The following is a 27678-nucleotide window of genomic DNA, read 5'->3' as shown; positions in this document are numbered from 1 at the left end:
CAATTTGGCTAGTTATGTTTTGCTATATTCGTTGGAGCCCGAGAAAGGATTTCATGAAAAGAAATATTTAAACATCGTTTACAAATATTGTACATACACATTAAAAACTAAACATATTCTAAATCATAGAACTGTTGCAAGTTTTTGCCTTCCGGACTCCGGTGTTTCTATGAGCTTTTTATTATTAACTTGTTTCTAAATAATATTTGACCGTTTTTTTTCCACTTTTAATATTCTTATTGCATTTACGAGTTGAGTGTTATCCATGCAGCCTCTCCTCATTACTTTTACTTACTTAAATGGTTAACTTTACTTAGTACTTGACACCGTTCATTGATTCAAGAAATCGTGGCACTAGGATTCAAAATATGAAATCCAATATCTTCCTCTGGTGGATAACTAACGTAACACATAACTAAAATGTAGGTTAAAATAAATAGATCATACTAAAGCGTTGTCCTAAAATATCTTGTCAGCTTAGATAACAAAGTTTGCAATTATTTTTTGTATTTGTCTATGCCACCTTGTTCCTTCCTTTCGGAATAATTGCCACTTCTATCAAACCCACAAATATCCGCTGCGTTGTGTTGCACTGTCGATATGTCGATATGATAGCAGCAAATCTAGTGTGAAGTCACAAACACTGCATAGTAAACCGACCCCGCCAACAGATTTATACGGTAGTTCCACTTCGTAATACTTCAATAAATTGAGGAAAGCGTTGGCTCCGTTATAAAAACAAGAGCCTTGTTGAAAGCTTGCAATAAATAACTCAACCTCCCCTACTACATCCTTACCCCCTCCACCACCCCTACTACATCCTTACCCCCTCCACCTCACCGAACACTCTCTCCTCCGGGCAATATGGGTTTGGACGCAAAGCGGACATAATTCTTGCAGCTAATTTATGTTTCGTTCTCTCAAATTCGAATTTTCGCCGACGTTTTTACACTCGCTTTCACTTATCTAACTGATTACAATATTTAACTCAACCACCACCAGAATTATTGAGAAACATGATCCACATAATGTGGTCATTATTAATTTCATTCGGTGGTGTTGAATGCTACTGCAATGCTGAAAATGAATTAAAAGAAGAGTTCTATGATATTTGTTTCAAAAATTTAATATTTCATTATTTATAAAAATAACGATATACACAGGTTTCGGACTGTATTTAAGATTTTTTTATGGAGCAAAAGCTTAAACTGCAGGTCAAAAACAAAAAAGATCACTATGATGTTTATTGATACTTATCGACATTTTCTGCTTTGATGCAAATTAAAAACATTTTCTAGTAATGCTACATTACAACACCAAAAGATGGAAATGGAATATTCAACTGAATTTGTGCGACGAGAAATAATTCTAACCTCACTTTAAACTTTGGCAATTATTTTAGTCATTGTCTGATAGTTTATCTATTACCTTTATTAGTTATTGCGAGATCCTTTTTGAATATCACTCTGAGCAATTTATTGTCTTACGATAAGTATTATTAGTGTGAATTTGGCTTAAGATAATAAACCCGCTAAATTGAATTATTTTATTCATTACAAATCAAATGAATAGTTTAGTCTGGCTAAAATTAACCTAAAATAAGAAACGATATTGAACATAATGTTATCAAGCCATAACTAAACGTGCATGAGTTTACTGTAATTAGTTCATCTCTAATGAGTCGTTTGCTAACAATACTTGTTTGGCTAAGCGTTAACGAAACTTACTACGCGGGGAGTAGGAAAATATTCATTTCTGAAATTCAGCCTCGTGTATTATTACTAATTACTTATTTTATAACACTTTTTACTATAATATTTGTATCATAAAGTTGGAGAGTAATAACTTTCAATGTGATACATTCAGTATATTACTTTTATTTTTTCCAGTGAAGTTATAGCGTGTACAAATAGGTTATAAAGCTTTTCTATACGCTCCTCGGGGAAATTTAAAGTGGATTTAAATTGTTATATTCTCCAATGTTTTGGACAACGCTTTATGAGTTATAGTTTTCATATCAGTAATATCAGATGTAATGAAAGCAATTCTTCTTTTTGTGTTTATACAGCAATAACATAACAATAACAGCTATAGGTGACATCACACACTTCAAAACCGGTTCTAATTAAATCACCTTGAGTTTATCCCATAACCTTAAACACTTTCGAGCCCTTATTTTCAGTTTTACAATCATATGAGATTTCTCATTTTGAAGATAATATCATTATCCAATTTTTAGGTTTTCAAGAAAATTGTATACTTTTTGGGTATTTAACTAGTAATGTTTGAGAATTTATAAATAACCATTCAAAATATAAAATGTGTAAAAATGGTTGTAGTGTATATGCGTTGTACAAAAGTAAAATTTAAGTAAGTTCATCTTTAAAATAGTTCCCTTTTACAACTATACCACAAAATGTAAAGTATTTTAAGTTTATTAAACATTGTTCGCCTTATTAAGGTCTAAAACCATAGGGAAAGACGTATAATGGTGTTTTCCACTTCATAATTTAATTACCGGAATTTATGCATATAATTTATGTTACAATATAGCTAATTTATCATTGAATTTCAAAAATTTTTTGTACAGTTTTCTTAATTACTACGTGAATAATTAAATTTCCTTCCATACCTTATTTTAACAGCTTTATTTAAATAGATAATATGTGCATATACAGCAAATGTAATAACGAATGCTCATGGAAGAGTTTTGAAACATGAAACAAAAAAACACATGTTTGTGGATATTTCTAAAATTCTTGCTTTGTGAGAATAATAGGAAAAATAGACTTGAAAGAATTACATTTTATTTTATTCAAAGTATTTAAATGAAATAATTATTTACAATTATAATATTTTAACTTGAAACCTCAATAAGGTACCTAAGAGCTAAACTCTAGCAGCTATTAGATTTGTAACATTTATTTTATGATCTTGACATATTTGATAGTTCTAGTAATAACAGGATAATAGTAGTAAACCAGCGCTAGCAGATTTTTTTTACACATATTTTGAAAAATGCATAGAACAGCTTCGAATCATTTATATACCGGGTGTGTGTAAATGAATATAAGGATTTTAACGTTTTGTATTATTTATTATATAAAACTTAAAATTATAATTAATACATGAAATTACAGAGCATCTCAAATAGTTATTCTCGGAAGGTTACAGGTTTTTAAAGTTATTTCTATTCGTCCCACCGGCACACATCAAGTCGATAGCCCAGTTTTACCCAATCTCTGATCAATGTGTCTAGGGTGATTGTTGCAACAACTGTTTCATTCGGTTTCTTTAAGTCAGGTAGGTCAGCAGGTACTGGAGGCACATACACACAAACCTTTATAAATCTCACAGGTAGAAATCACATGGCGTCAGGTCGGGTGAACGTGGAGACCATTCGGAACAAAATGCCATGCGCAGAGGCCATGAGTGGAAGGCTGTCATTAGGCTCCTTGCGGCAAATCCAGCAGCCGTGTACACTGACGTCCAACCTCTCTCGCATTGAGTTATGCCAGTAAGACCACCATCTTACTGTTTAAAGAAGTTCAGTGGTTCATCTTCTAGCAATTGAGGAAATAGCCATAGATCTAGTGCATCAAGATAAAAATTAACAGTTACCGTTAAACTTTCCGCCTGGATATAGCACACAAAGCATTCAATTTAGGGGAGTCTCGCTGCAATTATACCATATCGTGAGATTTTTCTGAGCCCCAGATAAGCACATTGTGAATGATAACATGAACACTGAGGTGAAATGTTAATTCATCACTGAAAACGACATGATCCAGAAAATCTGCATTGTCGTACAACAAAAATGGCATATAAACCATAGATTGCAGTCTTTAGAGCCTGTAACAACTCAAAATGATAAGGACTTAGTTTCCAGCGTTTCCGTAAAACTTTCCAAACAGTCGTCACTGGAATTGCTAATTCACGCTTAGCCTTCTAAACTGATTTCTGTGGGCTTCTCTCTTTCTCTCGCTCAACACTCCCTTCACTAACAGTTGGTCATCCTATACTCTTCCCTTTGGAAAGGCAGCCAATATGTTAAAACGATGTTACCACCTACGGGTGTTATCAGAATCAACTTTATACGGAACACACGTTGCACAGTTATTGTACAGATTTGGTCTTTGCAAACTGCATAAAACAGAAAGCTTTCCGTTCATGTGTCACCCTTTTTGCTACTAGCGCTTTCTAATGGATGGTGGAGGAAACATTCCGTCGGCATGCGCTTAGATGACACCAATCAAGACTGTCTGGATTTCTCTTTTATTTGATGTACGAATTGTAATAATACGTTATATATAAAAAGAAATTGTTAAAACCCTGATGTTTATTTATAAATATCCGTATTTCCATATAAAAAGTGTCCCTCTACCACATTTTTCAGTCAGAAGAAACCTAAATAAATTATAAGTAATTGTAGCTTAAACTCAAATCAGCTGATTTTTGAGGCTCACTAGAAATGGTCACACCAAATTAAAGTTACGAATTCGTATTCTGTAGTACTTAAAAAGAGCTATCTCTCTTGTTTAAATACTTATTTTCTTACACTTGACATTGCTGTATTTGTAGTTATGTTGCCCAAGTAAAAAATGATAACTGTAAATTTTTACAATATGGTATTTTTAAGATTTTTACTGTTAAAGCTTTTAAGACTGCTCAGTTTCTGAAAGAAAACAGGGAAAACTTAAGGCTATCTGTAACTAGATCATTGGGTTATAAAGCTATTTACAAATGTCAAATTATTACAACAAACCTTCCTCAATTAAAACTGATAAACATAAAAACCAAACTCAGGCTGTTTAGTAACTGTCTTATTTTTTAAGTTTTAATTTGATAGTTTGGTCCAGTAATAATACCTAAATAAAGTGGTAGAGAGTTCAGGAACACCCAGTATAATGGAACATCGCTGAGTAATCAGTGCAAAATCTACTAAATCTTAAACTTTTTCATAAAGAGAAATAAAAATGTACTTTACAGGAAAAATTCAGAAATAAATTGGGCTATGTTAGTGGGGTCACGGTGTGTGGGTGGAGGAGGACGAGCTGACGCCATTATATGCAGGTGTTTCAATATTGAAATCCCCGACCCCGGCTGCGAGGCCGCCCCGGGGCTCTGGCAATTGTTGAATACACCTTTATTTCTGCCATAAAAAAGGGAGGCAAATTTATTTTGGTAAGCATTATTTATTTAATGTAAAAGCGTTTTTTTATATTCCCGCTTTCTCTCCGAACAGTTCCCAATCAATTTTTTCATGACGTCCTCCCTTTCGATATTAAAACTGAATTGCTAAGAGCATTTTTTGGTTAAAATGTAATCAATACTGTCGTTTTAAAATATATAGTCTGCAGCGATTGTAATTTCCAGTCACTTTAGTTACTTCCATTGAGTTACTTATAAGCAATAGTAGTAAATTAGGAGTGAAGCCATGGAAACCCCTACTACATAGTATCCAGAACATCAAACTGATCGATCAGCTAGTGGTATAATCTTGTACCTCTTAAGAGTACAAAACACTGACCCCATGAGAATATGCAGATATACTAGCACATAAAAGCTCAAACATGCTGAATTCGGTAACACAACACAGCACTTAAAAATATTGATAATCAACCTTATTTAATGTCAAATGGATTCATGTCCTTCAGGATGTCGTCTCCACATGAGATACCCACCGCACTTTTATAACCTTCAGGAACTGAACCATATTCCTTAAAAACATTTAGTTTATGTTTATTCCCTACTTCTAGAAGGCTCTATTCCACAGCAACATGGTTTTCTTAAGGTAACCACCGCTACTAATATGTAAAGCGATGTCTGATTCTGGAACAGAATGGTGTCGGATATCTCCATATGTTACAACCAAAGCCCTAGATTGACATTGACTCTAGGATTGTAGACCCAAATTGCCATTAAGACACCTAACATCGGAGATCAGCCGCTCTCTTGGATCTCCTGACCTCCGATATCTTATGAAGTGCTGGACTTGGACATTTAAGTGGTGCAAGTCTGTGAAATCTTCCGTCCTGTGGGATTTTGCACAGTCAACCGTTAATCTTTGGTCTGCCAAACACTTTCCTTCTATAATCACTAAGCATTTAGTTCACGGCTACTCTCTCCTTCTTTTGGGATATCACGATTTCTTGCAAGACACATATATGAAGCTTTAGAATCACTCTTTAGTAATGCTATGTTACCCCCAGGAGGGTTAACTTCTGTCTTGTTCATACCTTCCATTTGAACCCACACTGGGTACAGCAAAAACCGATGTGTCACTTAAATCTAGTCAACCTCATTTGATCCAATTTCTATTGATCTAGCTAGAAAGAAATATTTAAATGTCCCTCTTCGTTACCATAAGATGATCAGGTCTTATTCGTTAAAAATATCCCCTGAAACGCAATACTTTATGCTCCATAGGCATTCAATAATTAAGCTGCAGTAAGATCATTTATCCCGTACAATCGGGATGTTATTTGTACATATGCATTAACAAACCTCCGTGCAAGCTTTAATAATGTCATACTCTTTAGACGCATTTCTTGCACCCAGAGAAACATTTATAGGATTTCACAGGTTTAAATTTATTTTGCAGAAGCTCGGTGCCAATGTTGGAAGTCATTGATCTCTAAGTCATCCGCGTTTGTGTAATAAAACACACATACCTCGCGAGATATATCTAAATTGCTCTTGTGGTCTCAACTAACTTTCATTGAATACCTAAAAGAAAGTACAAATAGTCAGTACCATGTTTCTGTAAAGATACTAGATTTCTTTAATCATATTATTCTAAGTCGTCATCGTCAAAACTATGTCTAAACATAACACAATGCAGTGTTAAATATACACAAAGTAATTTATATGAGGTGTTTGTAATGATATGAAAATCTGTGAACAATTCTATTCTCCTTAGGTAAAAACACGAGATACTAATAATTGTGACATGATTGAGAATGAAAAACCCGTCACGTCTCTTATTCTATAGCAACTCTTTTGAATGTAACTGTAACAAATGCTTAAGCGTTGTTTCTTTGTTTCAGAACTTGAAGAACCAGATAATGACGACGAACGTATGGGTGGAACAGGTTAGTGGCATTTCTAGAATATGGCAAAGCTTACTTGCATTTCTAGAATATGGCAAAGCTTACTTGCATTTCTAGAATATGGCAAAGCTTACTTGCATTTCTAGAATGTGGCAAAGCTTACTTGCATTTCTAGAATAGGGCAAATCATACTTGCATTTCTAGAATGTGGCAAAGCTTACTTGCATTACTAGAATGTAGCAAAGCTTACTTGCATTTGTAGAAAAGGGCAAATCTTACTCTTATTTGCGGAATCTATATCATTTGGTAATAGTTAGAATACAAGTCTACACGGTAGTGCCGATGACCAAGAGGTCCAAGACGTCGGACTTTGGTCCTGAATTAAGAAAAAAGCGTTAAGTCTGCGACAGTGCCATCATACCACATACTGTTTCCACTCTCTCCCTGAGTCTGTTTAATAAGATCCTCATACATGCCAAAGGCTTCTTAGGATATGTAGAATAAGACTTAATACGGTATCAGCCTCTCCAGTTAAAAAATGTACTATTTCTGTTACAGTCGTGATGTTTATAGAAAGTACGGTATGTATGTACCGTATGGCGTTAAAATAAAAAAGAGAAGGAATCTCGTCAAACGATCAATACTTTAAGAATCTTTTCTAAACATCGATCTGTAAATAATCCTGTCAAAGGATAAATATTTTATTTTATTGTATGAAAAACTAAAATTCGTTATACTTTTTAATTGCTTGTCTGTTAAATTGAAAAGCGTTTGACATGACTTCCATCATTCTATTGTTTTGTCTGACATAACGTTATAACGTTTATAAATATACAGTTAGAATTGTATTAAAAAAAAAGATAATGAAATACTTCGATGGTTCACTTTGTAAAAGTATATCAAAATTACAACATTTGGTGGCATTTCATAGTATGTCATATTAGTTTTACAATGTACTTTATATTATAAAATTGGCGTACTTTAATCAAACCGCGGAACTTATGTTAGATAGAGTGTTTCAAATGTTACTGGAGTTTAGTTTAAATATTATTTAAGTAAAACTCTGAGAGAAATCAGTGTTAAACATGGGTGAAACCCCAAAGAAAACCGTATAAAGCTTCAACATTCTGGTTTAGAGTTCCGCAAACTAATCCAATATCCGACACTGTTATTGATTTCTGCCCACCTTTGATCATCCTAGAAGTTGTATCATCCACAGAGTGATATTAAACTATGAGGGTCTCTTCATCCAACCGCTCTCCATACCTCTCAGATGTAACACTTTAAAACTTACGTTCAATTTACGCTAGGATGATCGCATTTCACAATTTATTGCGATTTCTTAATTTAATAATCAGTATTACCGCATACTAAGGCAATACGGAGTTAGATATTCGATTTTTAAGGTTAATTTTTACTTGTAAATCCTTAAAATCTATTATGGATACGTGTCTGTCTAAACGTATAAAGCATGAGCTGTGAAAGCTCACTGCTTTAACAACAGCTACAGTGGCTAATTGAGTGGCTCAAAGCATTCTTCAGCATTTTTACTCCAATTTGTTATATTTTTTCTGTTATAATGCTATCGAAATCCATTTAAAATCAAGTTCAGTTTCACTTAAGTGAAAGTAAATTTTAAATTTAATCCTTTTTCGTGATACAGGGATATACATTGTATAACATGGAAAAAGTACTTGCTCCGCCGTGAGTCGAACCCGGATCTCTCACTTGCCGGGTGAATGTGCTACCATTACACCATAGAGCGCTTACTTTTTCCGATTCAATTATTTTTTATTTGGCCGTATCTGTCACAAATATGCGTTTAAATAAGCAAACTAACATATGATCGGAAGACCAAACACGTACTGTCAAACGACTTTTATTTACGTTAAAATGTATAAATGGCAATAGCGTTATTTAATTTCAATAAACATTGAATCACAAAAAGTATATATATATATATATATATATATATATATATATATATATATATTCTTATATATATAAAAGAACCAGAATATTTTCAATAAATAACGGTTTACCATCTAATTTAATGGCCTTCGTTTATTCAGCATTTATCCGGTATTTATTCATGATAGTCCCGACTTGGGACTTATGTTTCATAAAAAAATCTGTTGATATGTATTTTATTATCCAAGTAAGTGTTTCCAATGAGGTCTTCTCACCTCCCTAATGCAGGCTGTTTTTCTCCAGTGACCCCTGCTTCTTTGTGTGGACCAACATTATTTTCGTGTTTATTTAAGAGCATTATTTTGGTTTCAGTATTAAAAACTCAATAAAAAAATTAGCCGTCTAATTTATTGGGTTTTGATCAAACTAATTAACATTCTTGAGACTTGTACTGATTTTAAAAGTTTTTGAAAAGTTTCAATCCATATATGTGTTTTCTTTTTTTTAAATTTTATTTTCATTCCAAGATATTATTGAATCAATAACAGATAATTTCATAATGTTTTACTACTGGATTTCCAACATTCTGAATGAAAACAATACTGGACAGTTCAAAAACAAGTACTAGAAGAAACGATTAGGAAAAGTAAAACCGGTTTAAATTAACAGGTATAATCGATAATGTTCATTGTTCTGTAATATTTATATATCTACCAAATGTTAACAGTAACTGACTGTTTTATTACTCGGGGGATTACAATAGTTAAATCTAACGAGATACTCGGTTATCTAAAATTGCACACCTCCACAACAATCCTGAGGTACAACCCCTACAATCTCTCTAGTCATATGAGGCAGTGGAATAGACGTAGATTGTTAAGAACTGTCATTTATTAAAATCTTACAATAGATTGTACTAATTCTACATAACAAAGCGTATAATAAATTACAATCAGTGATGAAATGGACGTATCTTCAGACAACAAAACTAACAATTATTTACAGACAAATCGCTCAACAATCTCTACAGGAGTGTGGGATAAATACATATATACAAAGTTGGGTGAGGGGGTAGGGGGGAGTGGCAGGAGGAAGCGAAAACTGCCGGTAGTTCTAGAGAGCTATTAGAGTTCCATGTTTCTCTACTTATCACTTTATTGTGTATTTCGGTGTGCCTCTCAGTTTTTATTATATATTTATTATTTTTAACATTGTTATATTTAACATTTCAGTTCACCATGATTATTACTCAACAACTAATTACGAACAGTGTCCATATTGTCACAGAGAGTTCAATATTATGTACTTTCTTTAAGATATGTCATAACAAAACCAAACCGTGTACATTTTGCTATATAAATATTAAAATATATTTCATATATTTCATTTCATTTCAAATCCAGTTACATTCTATCTATGAAGTGACAGAATTTAGCTCACAATATAAAGAAGAGAGCACTAACTCAAAGAAGAAGTGTATATCCCATTATCAACCATATGAGGGAAGAACCATCGACCTAAACAGTCGATTACCGACCACCGACAGTTTTCGATTCTACATAAGTGGCTAATGATTAATCGACTTCTATCTTTCTGAAACTCCCGGAGTTGCCGAAGGCCGATTCCGTAACGGACTCGAAGCTGCACTTTCCCACCCTCTTGGCCTCGTCCGTCTTGATCTTCTCGTTGCTTAGGAACCAGTCCCGGTACTCCTCCATCTTCTCCCGCCAAAGGCCTGGAATGAGAAGGTTAATGACTGTGAGTGAACTAACAATTCATAGCTTAAGCTTTGAGTTTTCTAACATTAATTATTGCCTAAAAACTGTTTCGAAATTGTACAGTTTAATAAGTCGTTTGGGTCCTCATCTTTCTTACTACTTTTTTGCCGGTGACTTCTAAACATGATGAAACATATATTGTAAGAATTTTTGTATGATTGGTCTATGTACTTGTACAAGATCACTTAGATAGTAAAGGATGGTGCAAAAATGTTTTTATTTTTATTATTTTTTGTAATTATTTTTATTATGATTATTTTTTCAAATTCTTTACTAAAGGATAACAATTTTGCTAAATTATTTTTATATGCAACATCAAAGAAAGTTAATAAAAATAACTAAAAGACTCTCAAAATATAAAAAAATTTAGTTATGCTTCACACAATTCTGTAGCTCCTCCGTATATCCCTAACAGTACGCTTGAGTTATATTGTCAGAATTTTAACCAAGCATTCAAGTTAATATCAATATTCAAACTGAAAATGATTTTTTCAACATAATTTACGTTGAGGTTACTGAATTTCGCATCAATGTACAGTCTCCTTCGTTTGCAGTCTTAAATAATGTCGTATTACGTTTTATTATAATTTACATCAGCTAACTCTCAGACCGTCTGCATTATCAAGTAGATAAAATAACATTGTGCCTTATTTCATTATTCGTCCTGAATTGTCTAATTGGCGGAGCTTCAGCAAAGCCTATCACTGGAGGGGCTGGATAATTTCATTTCTGTCTGTTGTCATATATCACGAAAACGAACTGACATCTAAATTTGAAATTTTGTATGGCGCTTAATTTTTGGATTAGAAATATTGAGATCGCCTAAGGTGCATGTCACTCTATGGGATTCGGCTGAGCGTTACTGAAACCTTTTCCTTATGGCCTTATGGGTAACCTCGGTGGCAAAAAATAGCAGAATAAATATATTTTTTAAATAAGCAAAGTGACTTGTTCGAAACTTTGATTAAAACTCAGCAAACACGCATATTACTTGATACTAGGCGGAGCGTACTTATACCATGTATTACATATGAAAACAAACAAACAAACATCCATATAAAGTTGCTTACACTTGAAATGTGTTCTACAGTTTAGAATGGTTTAGAATTCATTTACTTCACACTAGATTCCTTAACTAAAGTTTGTCAGCTGATTTTAATGTGGGTAATGTCATGTTCATACTGTGAGTAAGTGATGACGTCAGGAGTTACTAATTATGTTGAATATAACTTCACTCCGTTAAATATAACAAATTAGTATAACGTTGTGAAAATTAACAACTTCCTGTCCTTATCGTGAGCGATAGATAGCGTTATGAGTTGCCAATTATATTGAATAAATCTGTTAAATATCGATCACGTATAACGTCAAAATCAACAATATCATGCCCTTATAGTGAGTTAGTGATGACGTTTATAATTTCTATTATATAAAAAATATCAATCCGTTAAAGATAACAATCACGAATAACGTTGTCAAAATGAACAACGTCCTGTCCTTATCGTGAGTGAGTGATGACGTTAGGAGTTGCCAATTATATTGAATAAATCTGTTAAATATCGATCACGTATAACGTCAAAATCAACAATATCATGCCCTTATAGTGAGTTAGTGATGACGATTATAATTTCTATTAGGCCTATATAAAAAATATCAATCCGTTAAAGAAAGCAATCACAAATAACGTTGTCAAAATGAACAATGTCCTGTCCTTATCGTGAGTGAGTGATGACGTTAGGAGTTGCCAATTATATCCGACAGATTGCTCTGTAATTATTGGAGTCGCTAAAGAGATGCTTCCCCTCTCAGTACTACGAGTGGAGCCTTGTTACCCCTTCATTATCGTCTCTGTAGCTTCTTGTCAAATCCTAATTGGGACACTTCCTGCCGTCTAAGATTATCTTTGGCAAAAACTTTTACGTCAAAAGTCGATTAAAAACGTCTCCTTGACACTTTAACAGGTTGTTTGATGTTGCAGTGTTGTGATTCGATGACTTTCATTCATCTTTACTGAGAAATTCATTATAAATTTCCATCTAATTTCACTTCAATGTACCTTTTCACAGTTTTCGTGCTATTCAAAAGTTCACAGTGGCGATTTTTAATCTTTCTCTCGGTTCCTAAGTAACCTCAAAAACAAACTTCGTAAGATTAAACTCACTGTTATAGTCAGTGAATTTTAATGTTAATTTGTAAAGGCAAATAATTCACCTTTTGCGATCGAGACTTTTTGAAGTTTAAATCATTTGATAATAATTAGTGCGGATAGTTGGTAAAAATAAGCACGTGGCATTCTTAAGGAAAAATATTAATCAAAGTTCCTTGAAAATATCCAACTAGCCATCCAAATATCTAGAATGGTATAGCCCATCTAGCTATAGCCCTTTCCCTAGCACTGATATGCCTATTTTACGATTTTTCTATAAGCTTTACCCATTTTCCCCTGTTTGAAATCTTTAACAAATATACGCGTTTCAGCTTAAAAACTGTGACTAATAATAGTATCAACTTTAGCAAATCTAATAAAAAAAAATTACAAGAACCAGTTAGTCCTGTGTGTTGTAAAATTCTGTATCTAGGAGTACAATTTAAAACGCTAAAGTGGATTCCATTTAAAATTCAAAGGATGCAAACACGTTTATTCCATTCTATAGTGATTTGCTTTTCCTTTCATTGAGAAACAAACTTGATCAATCTCATGCATACGAAATCTCGTCCTATATTTTCTTGGTATCATTCAATTCTCTTTTCGACAAGTGAACCAGATTGAAACAACACCGGTTGCATCTCAATCTATACGTCAGCTGGTGCACACGCATCTGCGTGGTTTGTGAGCTACTATTGATATTTCTATTGTTGCGTGAGGAAAATTTATTTCACTTGGCTGTTGTCTCCTACGGCTTCCTCTTAAAAGTACCATGCAAAGGTTTTGATCGCGAAAAGTGCTTTTAATGGAAGTGAGGAAAATGGGATTGTAAAATGCTTGCAATACTTTGTGCCGTTATGCTATTCTTCGCGTATGTCAGTGATATGTGATAATTTAATCTGATGTCCATGACCAGTTGTACTAAATATCTACCAGTACACAATAGACCTTTCCTAATTTATATATTACGGGTTTGATAGTCCAGGATACGAGCACTGTATCGAAGTTTATTGTAATTTCGGAATAAGAAACAAGGTGGTGATTTACAGAATAGATTTCAAAAATAACAAATCTTTGTGCATTTAAAATGTTCTCTTTGAAAATCTCAATATACTAGCTGTTGACTTTTGATATTATTCTTATTATAGTATTTCCTCTTCCTCAATTTTTGTCAAATTTTAACAGAAATCAATATTCAAACCTTTATATTGTAATGAGAACAGTGGTAGGAAAAGTATTCTAACCGAAACAGACTTTATTAGTACTCTAAATTCATCTATATGTCTACCAGTTATGTTTTATTTTTATATTGCTTAAAATAACTGATAATAATAACCTACTGATTAAAATAAAAGAACTCAGTATCAGTTTAAGAACTTACTGTTCAATTCCCACACTGAGAGTTCGTCCCCTCCCAGATCCTCTGGTAGAACGTGCTTAGGGATATGTCTGTGAAGGTCCTTAACGTTCCTGTGCACCATTATCTGTACAGAACACAAACCATAATGAGGATAAACGTTACAGAGCACGTGCCAAAACAGCAAAGCAAACTTTTACTGTTAATTTAATAGAACGAAGGTGGCCTTCCTTTAAGCATTGTTTGATTAAATCGCTTACATATTTTAAAGCACTTTCTCAAAGTAACTTTGGGATTTGCAACATTCAAGAGGCGGAGTAATTTGTAATCATCATGATTATTTACTGCAAGTAATCAAATTTTTACATTGTTAAAACAAAACACTATATTAAAGTTGAAAAATACAGTTCGGATATGCTTCTAGAATCTTATTTTGAACCATCTGGTAAATATTTTATTGGTAAAAGCTGCTGTTGTTAATAATAGTTTACTCTTACTTGGTAGTAGGAGATTTCGAATATTTTATCGCCCATAGTATTTAAAAATTCATTCTGATTAATTTGAAAATTCTTTAAATAAATAATGTTATGTTGTAGAAAGTAACACAACTTACTCTGTTCTGAAGTTTACTTGTCAACAGAGGCTTGAATAGAGCGATTCCAGTCTCCACCATAGCCCAAGGGTTGACTACGTGGATTTTGTTGACTCGCTGAGGATACCCCTTCTGTAAAACAAAATGATTCTTTGTATTTTCCACCTCTTATTTTATATCGAAAAGCTTCGATATTATCATTTTCCTTACATATATTATTAGATATATATTGGATTGTAGATTTATACAATTCAAGGTCGCTATAATCACAATATTTGTTCATTATGAAGTTTTGAGTTAGTAAGTTGGTGTTTTGCTGTATTGTGGAAATAATGGAAATTAGTTTACAATGTACAGCCTAGCTGTAGAAGCAAATATTTAAAATGTGATTGTATAGGACAGTTAAATGATATAATATTGATGTATATATAAATATATATAAATAAATTTTATCAGTCAAAAATTCTGGAATGGGATAAAAACAAATAGCGATATTCAACTCAGTCTTTTCAGTTATTAGAGTCTTCACGATTTTAGACTAAAATCTTTAAAAGTAATATATCCAAGCCTGTAATATATTTAATAAATATTTAATGTAATAAATTTAATAATAATAATATTTAATAATAAATTAAAGTAATATATTTAACACCACCTGTACCTAACAAACACAATGGTACAGTATAGGAAAAAACTTTGGTAAAAGATCTTATTCTAGGTCTCAGTACGTATTTGTAGAGAGACATTACCAACTCAAATTTCGTGACAGGATTTAACCACAAGATATTCATTGCTGTGAAATATCGGTCAGTAAATGCAACACGTTTTTTTAAATACAGTTAGAAAGAGAATAAGAAAATGTTTATATAGTAAAGTGATAATGCGTAAGACATTTGAGTTTTATAAATAACCATTGCAAATCTGTATTGTTCAAATGCGAAGGCAGACGGAAGTAGCAGAACCTGCTGCAGTAGGATTGTTCAAGGTCACTAGACAAGTTGCTCAGTATGCCACTCAGACTGTAGCCAGTAATCAATTGAAGTTTCGATATTCCGCACCGCGCCTTGGAACTCGTGCTGTGTGGAGTAGTCAGACACACACAGTCTGGCTATAGACAAGTGTCTCGCTGTGGAATTGGAATTTGGGGAATTTGTTTGTTACTGGCTAACTCTGACCTGTGTGTCTCCATCTGAATGAAGTTTTTACAAGAATTTGATCGTAATACAGATATGACACTGTTTGAGCAGCAAAAAATAGGACATTTTAAATAATTTAATCTGTGTGAATTTAAAATAATATATGAGTGGATTGTGCCCCACAGGTGTAAGAGATAGATGGAATAATGGTAATTTTACACTGAACCCAGATCAGGATAAATGTATATATAGATTAACAGTTTTAAAATTTTTAAAGTGAGCTCTTCCATTCGTCATCAAATCATGAGAGTGTTAAAACTTAACCTTTTCAGGTAACTTATTTTCTTGACATATAATAGATAAACGTAAACCGTATGAAAACACAACTTTTATGATTCATCCTCTTCAGTCTCTCTGCCTATTTTACCATTTCTTAAACTTATCGCAATTGCTCAAAGTCCTGTTCATAAACAGTTCCTTCCCCTACAGCCGTCCATTTCTTGATGGCCTAAAGCCTTTATCCAGAATATGTGCAGCTCTTTTAATTCTTTTCGTGCTGTCTCTCCCTCCCTCTCCCTCTCACCCTCTATCTCTCCCCCTCCATCTCTCTCTCCCTCTCTCTCCCCTCTCTCTCCTCTCTCTCCCCCTCTCACCACCTCTCTCCTATTCCTACTCCTCCCTCCCTTACACTCCCCCCCTTCCTCCTCCTCTCCCTTCCACCCTTCCTTCCTCCATTTCTCTCGATTCTTATGAACTATGAGTCAACTTACACGAGTTCTTATCAAATTGTTTATATAAAAACCCTATAATTCAAGATTCATTTATATAAATAATTGAATACGACAACAAATTCTATTGTCACGAAATTCAATTCTTGTTGCTATTCCGAGAATCAGGGTCAGACCTCTTGCACGGAGACCGAACAAGACGGACGAGTTCAATAAATGGGGTTTGCGTCAGCTGCAAGCAATCTAGCATGAAGCTCTCTGAAATGTACGGTTTTGTTGTTGAGGTGGGAAGTAATAGCTTTCCTAGACCACAAGTGGTTCTGACGTCTTGGACTTTACTTCCAAAGATTTGTGGTCAAAGTGGTCAAGTGATTTTCGTTTACTCACAGTTTAGATCGTAACCTGTAGCAATATAATCTATACTATTATATAAAAATATAATCATATCGGTCTGTGTGTTTGTATGTGTGTTCATTTGTGTGTTAGTTAATTCCGTAACAACTACTTCACAGATTGTACTGAATTTGCACATGGACATTCTTACAGTCTTTGGTTTACATGTACGCCTATTCTTATTTTTGAAAATTCTTTATCATTAAAGTAATTCCAATACGTGCGTGTTAAGTCAGGCTAATAATATTACTGTTTTAAGTCCTCAGCTAGAATGATCTTCCCAGAGAGAAGATTCCTCGGGAGTCAGTGGGACATTTAATGGTAGCAAAGCTGAAGCAGAGGAGTTCTTCACCAAAGAGAATTCAGTAGTGATAGGAACAACTAAATACGGGCATTTAGGAACAAATCGTTGGTACCAGCTTTTAAACTTTACAATCTAAATATTCTCCTTAATTTGCTATTCTTATTTATCAATAATTTTACTCAAACAAATTTTAATCCAATAAATAAAATAGTTTTTGATATAATTTAAAAGTCATATACGTCATAACAATAAAACACCTTATATACGGAATTCAATTAAATTATCCTAGCAATAGTATCCAAGTACTTGTCCTTTTTCTGCTGCCTTGAGAAGATGAAACTATGTTAATACGTTATCATAAAATTTCGGAGCAGTTTCTTTGTCCCTACTTTGATATGCAAAGATACATACCCTGAGTTTATGACTAAACCTTTTATACACTCAGTAGCATGTATTACTTAGAGAGATGAAGTTGATCTTACTAAATTATTTAGAGAATGCGGAAGACATTACTTGTAAGCAACCATTAGAAAAATTACTGTTGCATAATGCAAAGGATCCCCGAGCGGGCAGGGGTTATAAAGGAGTCAGCCTTGGGCCGCATCTTATTTAAGGGACCAAGAGAAGAACCACTATGATCTTCTGATCTTTTGTCATTCAAGTACTTTTAAAAACTATGAAATTTTGCAGTATTAATTGTAAATGTTTTATTAATGGTTGCTACTACCGTATTACAATATTGTTCTTCCGTATACGGTAATATAAAACTGTCATTTTTTTATTCATAAGGTCAATATTGTTTGGACCCAAAGAATTGCATACACTGTAGTTAAGCGACACACGAATTTGCTATATCGCTAATCGTGTCTCATGTGTGTGTATCTGTGTATGTTTAGTTTTCAAGTTATAGATTTCTTCCATATAAAGTAAACACCAGGTGTAACAATGCATGTGTAAGAAACTGCTTATGTACTAGCGAGATTAGTACTAATGAACCCGTATTAGCTACTGACATAACTGTCTAGGCAACATTATTGGGACCTGGATTTTCTAGCACAATTCAGAGAATAAAACCAACAACCTACAGAGTTGACGTTGTTTAAACGTGGTGTTCATGATCATGTGTTTATGTGAAGGTTTATGCCATTTAGTATGTATTATAATTTATTTATAGGTCTAGTAATTTGGAATTTAACTAGATTACTGTTATATTTTATTTATTTTGGTAGAAAATTTGGAAATATATTAAATTAATAATGGTAATACTTAAGTGCAGCTAGGGGTCAGGTTGAAGAACTTCTCAACCCCACACCGTTCCAAATGAATTTTTACAAAACCTATATTCATTCGTTCAAAAATAATTTGTCACAAACGGAACATCTATAAGAATTGTAAATATAAAAATACGTACTTATTAAAATCATTCGTAAGTTTTGAATAAAAAAAAATGTTCTTTGTGGAAGCAAATATTATTCCTTCAAGTAAAATGTAATTGACATACTTGACAGAAGCAACAGTCATACACTTTACAAGTATTAAAAGGAAAAAGATAAACTACACTTATAAACCATTTTAGCCCAAATCGGACAGCCTATAAGTCATATTACTCTATTATACCAAAGAGATCAATTTATTTTTAACCGTGCTCAATGAACTTCGTGCAGAGCTAATCATTATGAACAACTTAATCTTGCAAACTGTCACCAACTGTGCGTTTTGTTTTACAAGGTCGCTCCGGGAGGTTAGACGTTCCGGATTAAAGTGACATGGTTATGAATGGACATCTGAGTAAATGAGTTTAAACTATATGAATCACATAAAACATGGCGTGTGCCTTATCCAGATAGCAAGTTCGGGAGTAAATAATACTAGCGGTGGTCACGGTCCATTTCACAAAACCGGAAGTCGATTCGGATTAAAGAGATTTCCACATGAACTGACATACGGATAAATGGGTTTAAACTCTATTAATCACATAAAGCATGGCGTGTGCCTTATCCAGATAGCAAATTCGGGAGTAAATAATACTAGCGATGGTCACGGTCCATTTCACAAGACCGGAAGTCGATCCGGATTAAAGAGATTTCCACATGAACTGACATACGGATAAATGGGTTTAAACTCTATGAATCACATAAAATATGGCGTGTGCCTTATCCAGATAGCAAGTTCGGGAGTAAATAATACTAGCGATGATTACGGTCCATTTCACAAGACCGGAAGTCGATCCGGATTAAAGAGATTTCCACATGAACTGACATACGGATAAATGAGTTTAAACTATATGAATCACATAAAACATGGCGTGTGCCTTATCCAGATAGCAAGTTCGGGAGTAAATAATACTAGCGATGGTCACGGTCCATTTCACAAGACCGGAAGTCGATCCGGATTAAAGAGATTTCCACAGGAACTGACATACGGATAAATGAGTTTAAACTATATGAATCACATAAAACATGGCGTGTGCCTTATCCAGATAGCAAGTTCGGGAGTAAATAATACTAGCGATGGTCACGGTCCATTTCACAAGACCGGAAGTCGATCTGGATTAAAGAGATTTCCACATGAACTGACATACGGATAAATGGGTTTAAACTCTATGAATCACATAAAGCATGGCGTGTGCCTTATCCAGATAGCAAGTTCAGAAGTAAATAATACTAGCGGTGGTCACGGTCCATTTCACAAAACCGGAAGTCGATTCGGATTAAAGAGATTTCCACATGAACTGACATACGGATAAATGGGTTTAAACTCTATTAATCACATAAAGCATGGCGTGTGCCTTATCCAGATAGCAAATTCGGGAGTAAATAATACTAGCGATGGTCACGGTCCATTTCACAAGACCGGAAGTCGATCCGGATTAAAGAGATTTCCACATGAACTGACATACGGATAAATGGGTTTAAACTCTATGAATCACATAAAATATGGCGTGTGCCTTATCCAGATAGCAAGTTCGGGAGTAAATAATACTAGCGATGATTACGGTCCATTTCACAAGACCGGAAGTCGATCCGGATTAAAGAGATTTCCACATGAACTGACATACGGATAAATGAGTTTAAACTATATGAATCACATAAAACATGGCGTGTGCCTTATCCAGATAGCAAGTTCGGGAGTAAATAATACTAGCGATGGTCACGGTCCATTTCACAAGACCGGAAGTCGATCCGGATTAAAGAGATTTCCACAGGAACTGACATACGGATAAATGAGTTTAAACTATATGAATCACATAAAACATGGCGTGTGCCTTATCCAGATAGCAAGTTCGGGAGTAAATAATACTAGCGATGGTCACGGTCCATTTCACAAGACCGGAAGTCGATCTGGATTAAAGAGATTTCCACATGAACTGACATACGGATAAATGGGTTTAAACTCTATGAATCACATAAAGCATGGCGTGTGCCTTATCCAGATAGCAAGTTCAGAAGTAAATAATACTAGCGGTGGTCACGGTCCATTTCACAAGACCGGAAGTCGATCCGGATTAAAGAGATTTCCACATGAACTGACATACGGATAAATGGGTTTAAACTCTATGAATCGCATAAAACATGGCGTGTGCCTTATCCAGATAGCAAGTTCGGGAGTAAATAATACTAGCGGTGGTCACGGTCCATTTCAAGAGTGTCGGAGGCGGCAGAGAGGAGCTCGGGATAAAATACAAGCGCCATAAACGGTATCGCAGTGGCACGGCCATTTGGGTCCCCTCCAATCCTCTTACTGCAGGCCACTACTGGGCACTCGCCGACCACACTAAACCTACAGTTCCAAATAAAGAATTAATTCCTCCGCTAATCTTTCTAAAAGCCTTTCTCAGTTGCCTTCTACATGACAGCTGTGCTCTTAGAATTGTAAAATGATATCTGCTGGTAATATGATTTTGGAGTAAATCATTATTTAAATTAATTATATTTTATGAACAATATATACCAAGAAGCGCTTTAGCTTGTGTCCTTTCTTACCTTTTGTTTCATATTCTAACTGCCTCGTTGTTTTAAATAAACTGTTTGTAACAATAATTGCGTAGAAGTTATTGTGTATTTTAAATGCTGCATTATATTAATGTAACTGAATTTTGCACGGTAGACAAAAGTGAAATTTATATTGGCTGATGTTAATTTATCTTTATTTATTGCGGAAAGGCCTTTTTAACGGTTAGCCAGTTAATATATAATTTTAGGACCATAAAGTATATTAATCACCATCTTGAAATAATTATTTTTTATTATTTTAAAATTATATATTAACTGGCTAACCATTATAAAGGCCTTGTAAAAACGAATACAGATAAATTGAATCAACGTACAACATACGTACGGTATAAATCCAATAATTTCTCAATATTAAAATTTTAAAGTTTATTTTTTCTTTATAACAGACCATAAACTAGATAGATAGACAGCGAATGAATTAGATTTATATAAGTAATATTAAAATCGGCCCCTGTTTGGTTGCTATCAAAGTATTGCCGAAAATAAAATATATTAAAAGTTTATTATAACACTTTTTGTGGTAAATTCAAAATTATGAAGTGATTACTCACAGTTAACTTGAATTCACTCAAATTACTAAAAATCTATTTGAATTTTCCTAAAGGTTGTATAGCTTTTATTTTTTGACTGGAGAAATATCGTAAATAATTTAAAAGTACAATAATTATTAAAACTTCTACACTCTTTTAAAACATTACCATTATTTTAAAAATCAATTTAACACTGTAATGTGTAGGTAAATTTAGATACCAAGAGCTTTGATAGTAGCACAGAAATTATTCTGAAAATTACAACTATTTAGTAAAAAATAGCTAAAAGTCGTGTAACTTGCGAAACGTCAGTGTGGCGTGGTGAGGTGCCTACCAAATTTAGATACCAAGAGCTTTGATGGTAACACAGAAATTATTCTGAAAATTACAACTATTTAGTAAAAAATAGCTGAAAGTCGTGTAACTTGCGAGTTAGTTTGCTTTTTCGTGGTGGGTGAGGTGCCTACCCAGCACAGCGCCGTGTAAGAACAGGCCTGACTCTAATTGCCTTGTAACCATTATTAATCGCCACAGCTGCTGCGACAACACGAGAGGCACCTAGGGTAGTAACAGGTGCAGGTGCTACACTACGTGTTTGTCTCGGTGTTATTCATCTCGTGTACTTACTAGTCTTCATCCCACGCCATGATTCTGAATATTGGGATGGCAGGTAGAGCATGGCTTTGTTGTAGCTTCAACGTACGATGTAGAATGATAGTGTATTGATAAAAAAAGTAATACACCAATCTAATAACGGTGTTTCCTATCAAGTGTATGTTAATAATTATTGTATTTCGTAATAACAACCCATATTTAGAACCTGGTGCTTTCATAATCCCTGGAGAGGCAAAAATATTATATAACGAAAGTATAAGAACACTAGAAACACATATGGATTACAGGTTACAATAGGTATGTCGACATTAACCGCACGTGTAAGTATCGACATATGTGTGCATTGATGTAGGTATAAACACACGTGTATACCAACACATATATTTATAAGCACATATATGCATAAATGTACGTATAACCTAGGTGTTTTACAACTATGTTTATACACGTATAAATACACTTACGTGTTTTCATGTATGACAATATAAGCGTGCATTCATTCAAGCATGCGTTAAGCGATAAGACATGTACAAATATTCATGTATGTGGTAGTGTTTTATGCGCATATTGTAATGTGTAGTAAGTGGCCATTTTGAAGACACATGTTCCTGAAATTTGTAGGTATACATGATCATGACATAAGCTGCATTAATTAATTAAAGCCATTTTCTAAGGTAAACTCATATAATTAGGTGCGTTTATTGCAATACGTATATGCGGTGCCGTGCCACATTAGTAGATATTTTCAGTTTTCAGTCTTTAGACAGAGCCATATAGAGTAGTTGGGCTGGAAAATATTACACATCTGTCTATCTGCCGGTATTAGTCTGACTATTCGCATGATATCTCGAAAAGCAACTGACCTACGGTCTTGAAATTATACATGAAACTTCATTCCTTTATCATTTCTATACAGTCAACCCTGAGTTCGATGATAGTGCTTGTCACTCCATGGGATTAACCTGAGGGGTAGCAAATATTTTGACCTTGGTCTCATCCGTAACCGTGAAAGATTACTCCAAGGAGTTCCACTTCTGGCTGGTTTGTACCTTCCAGTTGATCTCACACTGGGCACAGCAAAAAGCGATGTGTCACTTAAACCTGGGCAACCTTATGGATGTCTAGAAGCGGCACATCACTAACCGCAAATTCTGGGGTGCTGCAAGGGTAGTTAGGATAGTTCTAGTCTACTACGTCAGATGACTGGAGTTAGTGGGGTCCCCTAAGACTTAAAGGTTCTTCCTAGCCTAGACACAAGGGCGTGCCACCCCCTGCCTGCCTGCTTTGAGTGAAGAGGTTGATTCAGAGCTGGCTTCCCCTTCTTCCGAGGAGACATAATTGAGATTATGCTCTAAATTCTTCCTCATGGATCTCGACAGGAGGCGGTCCCTACGCCCAACCTCACACATCCAGAATATCCTGTCATTCCGTAAGCAGCGCAAAGGTCCTTTTAGAACTAGGTTAATAACTAGGTCCTTTTATGCATCGAACAAATAGCAAAATAAATAATTCTTTGAAAACCTAGTACAATGACTAGAGAGTTATAGATTTTAAATAATTCACAATTCAAAAGAAGGTCAATAGTAAAAGTAAGTGACAATATTTGAATCCAGCGCACTCTTACGTTGCAGTATCCTCCCTCCTCACCTTAAATTTTATTATTTCAACACTGCTATGAAACAGCTTAACGAGCAAAAATGTGAATATATCATGTGGTAAGTTATCTAGAGAGAAATTTCATCTGTAGACTTTAGTTTTGCTTGAAAGTCCATAGCCACAGATACAAGAATAAGTTCCATGATGGTGTACTTCCAACCGTAACTAAAGCCGCATCATTAAAGCCTCAATAGGATGACACGATTTCTCTTTTGTCTACAGGTGGGACGTAATGATTCCGTATGATTCTTGTATGTCTATCTGTTTGCGTCTGGCAAATTAAAGGAGTTATAGATTCCAAATCTTGCAAGCAACCCTCAGCGAGTCCTGATACTTACCCAGCCGAGGTCGAAAGTCTTCCTGAGGATGCTCAAGTTGTAGCGAGCCAGGTGGCTGAAGACCACGTGCTTACTGTCCACGACCACGTCGATGCCCACGTAGTCCACTCCCTCTTGCAGCATCAGGTCCATCATCATGGAGATCCGCTTCAGCATCACTGTGGCGTCGAAGTCCTCTGCACTCGGTGTCAGATGGGAGAACATTATCACTCTCCGGCCTTCAGGAGTCAGTTTGGGCAGAATTATCACACCCCTGTAAGGGAACGCAGTCGAATGGGGAAAGATTAATTGGATATGATTGTAGAACTTCTAAGACAGTTGTAGCATTAAATAGACTTTCGATTATTTCCAATCAAGATACACCAGTTTTTTTAGGATCTAAGTTTTCCCCCTAGAAGATCTTTATGAACTGAAAAAATTCATGAATGATTTGAAATTTTGTAAAGACACGCTGGAGAGATTATTTTGTAAGATATGCATGATAAATAGCTATGAAAGTTGAAGTTTTCACACATAATGACTTGGGGTGATTATTATCTGATTAAAGAGCACACCCAACCAGGAGGCAATGGAAAAATCATAATAAGTATAAACAGGCAAAAATATTAGTATAAGATATTGTCATATTAGATAGGTCTAATTAACATAAAAACATTTAACCGTTGTATCTCTAAAAAGTTGGATTGCTGTTATACGTATATTTAAAACTAATTGGGCTTTAAGGAGGAGTTCTATTCACTTCATCTCCCCCCCCCTCATAGTTACGCCACTGTACTGTGGCCTTGCTGCCTTAGTATTCCTCACGAAGTGATTTATTAATTTTTCAAACGCCTTACTGGTGCAACATTGAAATACTGCACATGGAATTTCTGTTTATTACTCGAAGTTTGCAGTGCCATGGAGCGATATTGTTTGCCTGTAGTTTTGGTTCTCTAGGCCCATGAACATCATCCTTACTTGGATAAAAGAATATCCCACTAACTATATTGTCTTGACTGAACCCAAATTTATAGACTATTGTTGACTATGGTTGACCCAAAACTAAGTTTTTATACATATAACATAATATTATATTATAATAAACCATTAAAAACTAGAAATATAGTGTTCTTACATATGTTGTGATATTCTTACTTTCATGTCAATAAAAAGGTTATTTGTATCTTTGCAACAACCTTTTCATTTGAGATCAAACTATTTAAACACCAAATGCTTCAGGCAATTATCCACCGCGTCTTGTATGTCATCCTCATGTACAAAGCGTTTATAACGAAGATAACAATAGTTTTTTATATTTTTAAATAAATACAATATCGTTAAAGTCAACATGTTGTTTTTATTATTGGAAATGTGTAACAATAACCAAATAAAATTTGTGAACTTCAAGTAATCGTGTTACACTCTCGTAAAATCATGTTTGGTCCCTTGTTTAAAAAAGTGTGTTCATCCTAATTAATCACATATTTAAAGAGTGTTAATTTCAAAATTAACACAGTACGTGCTGTTCGTCTGGCGCTGGTAAAGTGATAATAATTATTTAACATTTTACATATTTCATTACTTAAATTTTCACAACTTAATTGACATGTAAAATTAGTAACTATTCCCAAAAGTTCTACAAGAAATTATTTTTATTAAATAATATTAGCATATCATATTACTTCATTACATTAACTCATATACTTTACAACGACTTCGTTTTCTTATCCATATCACACATACAGGACTGTGTATAAAATGCTGCAAAGTTTCTGCAGGCGTTATTGTACTATTGAGTTTCCTGTAATTTATGACTCAGATATAAATATAAAATAAGGCTTTAAAAATTATTTAAACGTAGTACACTCTTGTATATTTTACACGTAATTTTGGTTCACTTTTAATTAATTTAGAGATAAAAACGTGTGATGAAGTAAGTCAAAATGTATTAGATTCATCAAATCTATCTAGGGCACATAATAAAAATAAATGTTTTAAACCGGAAATTCAAGTCTTTCTAACCGGATATTGGGTACTTACTAGATCCAAGCTTTCGAAGTTGTGAGACAGGTTTATCGGTCATGCAGTTGATAACTGGAATTTAATTTATTTCATTTGATTTTAAATCGTATTGTTCGTGATTGGAGAGTTCCACTACTACAAGATATTGACTCAAAAGTGGCAGTATTTAAAATCATAAAAAAATATCACCGTGACAAGAGTTAAATTAACACAATGAGAATTTTTAAATAGTTTCGTTCAACTCGATTTTTCTATATTATCAACAGGACCTAATAAACATTTGTAGTATTGATATTATTAAAATATGTAAAATGGAACATTTTTAAAATAGTTTCTTGCCCCCTATGTTCATGGTTGTATGAGGACGACTGTAATAAAAAGTTTTGATAAAACTATAATTTACATCCATATTTTACAAATGTTAGGGCTCTCAATATTATATGAGGCTATAGTAGCCCGCAGTCTCTAGGTTACGGTTGTTACTATGTTTTGGTGCTTCCTGCTCTAGTATCATCGTTATAATCTCATGGGTGGGGATACTTACATGACCTCGAAGCTCTTCTGCACCGCCTCCAGGAGAGGATCTCTCATGGTGAAGACTTCAGGAACAAGGACTCTGACACTGAAGTAACAGTCCAGTCCTTCCTTGGCCCTCTCCAGGCTGTTCTTATTGCTGATGAGGTAGTTCTCCAGCCATTGATCAACGTGCTCTGGAACATTATAGAAGTTGAGTAATTTACTTTGGAGTCATTATAAATTGCAGTGTTTATACTAATGGGATTTCGTAAGAAATTCCGGTACAGCTCTTACTCTGGAGAAAATACTAGAAAAAACATCTAGTCCTCGTCCATGCAGTTACTTTTCATTCAATATGGTTACCGTTCGGTACTTGATCCTCATATAAGGCATACACACAACTGATTTTAGTTTTACTCATTAAATTTTTGGTCAATTAAAATTGACTTAACTATCCTGTTTTTGTCAATCTCTAAACTTATCCGTTTCCCAATCTAAATTGTCAATGATCTCGGTTAGTATAGTAGAGCATGGCTGCTACAAGAACTGCCCAATCTGATTTTCCACTTTTTCACTTCTGAGTTTCTCTCACTCAGGACAACAAGTTGAGAG

The 27678-nt window shown here is 34.3% G+C and overlaps 2 protein-coding genes across 2 annotated transcripts in view; one reads left to right on the top strand and one right to left on the bottom strand.

Annotated features, from left to right (window-relative positions):
- Positions 1-27678, top strand: part of LOC124366449 (acetylcholine receptor subunit alpha-like 1) — a 727733-nt gene that overhangs the window by 497048 nt on the left and 203007 nt on the right. The window contains exon 3 of the mRNA XM_046823015.1: positions 7050-7094. Within this exon, the coding sequence (XP_046678971.1) occupies positions 7050-7094 (45 nt within the window). The remainder of the gene's footprint in view (positions 1-7049; positions 7095-27678) is intronic.
- The window catches only part of LOC124366453 (retinol-binding protein pinta-like), a 135260-nt gene continuing 117418 nt past the window's right edge, over positions 9837-27678 (bottom strand). The window contains exons 3-7 of the mRNA XM_046823021.1: positions 27095-27260; positions 24550-24802; positions 14858-14968; positions 14269-14371; positions 9837-10698 (exon numbers count right to left, since the gene is read on the bottom strand). Coding sequence (XP_046678977.1) covers positions 10538-10698; positions 14269-14371; positions 14858-14968; positions 24550-24802; positions 27095-27260 — 794 coding nt within the window. The 3' untranslated portion in view covers positions 9837-10537. The remainder of the gene's footprint in view (positions 10699-14268; positions 14372-14857; positions 14969-24549; positions 24803-27094; positions 27261-27678) is intronic.

The sequence above is a fragment of the Homalodisca vitripennis genome, chromosome 7 (assembly GCF_021130785.1).
Source record: "Homalodisca vitripennis isolate AUS2020 chromosome 7, UT_GWSS_2.1, whole genome shotgun sequence".
Taxonomy (NCBI): Eukaryota; Metazoa; Arthropoda; class Insecta; order Hemiptera; family Cicadellidae; genus Homalodisca; species Homalodisca vitripennis.
This window is presented reverse-complemented; position numbering and strand designations above follow the sequence as displayed.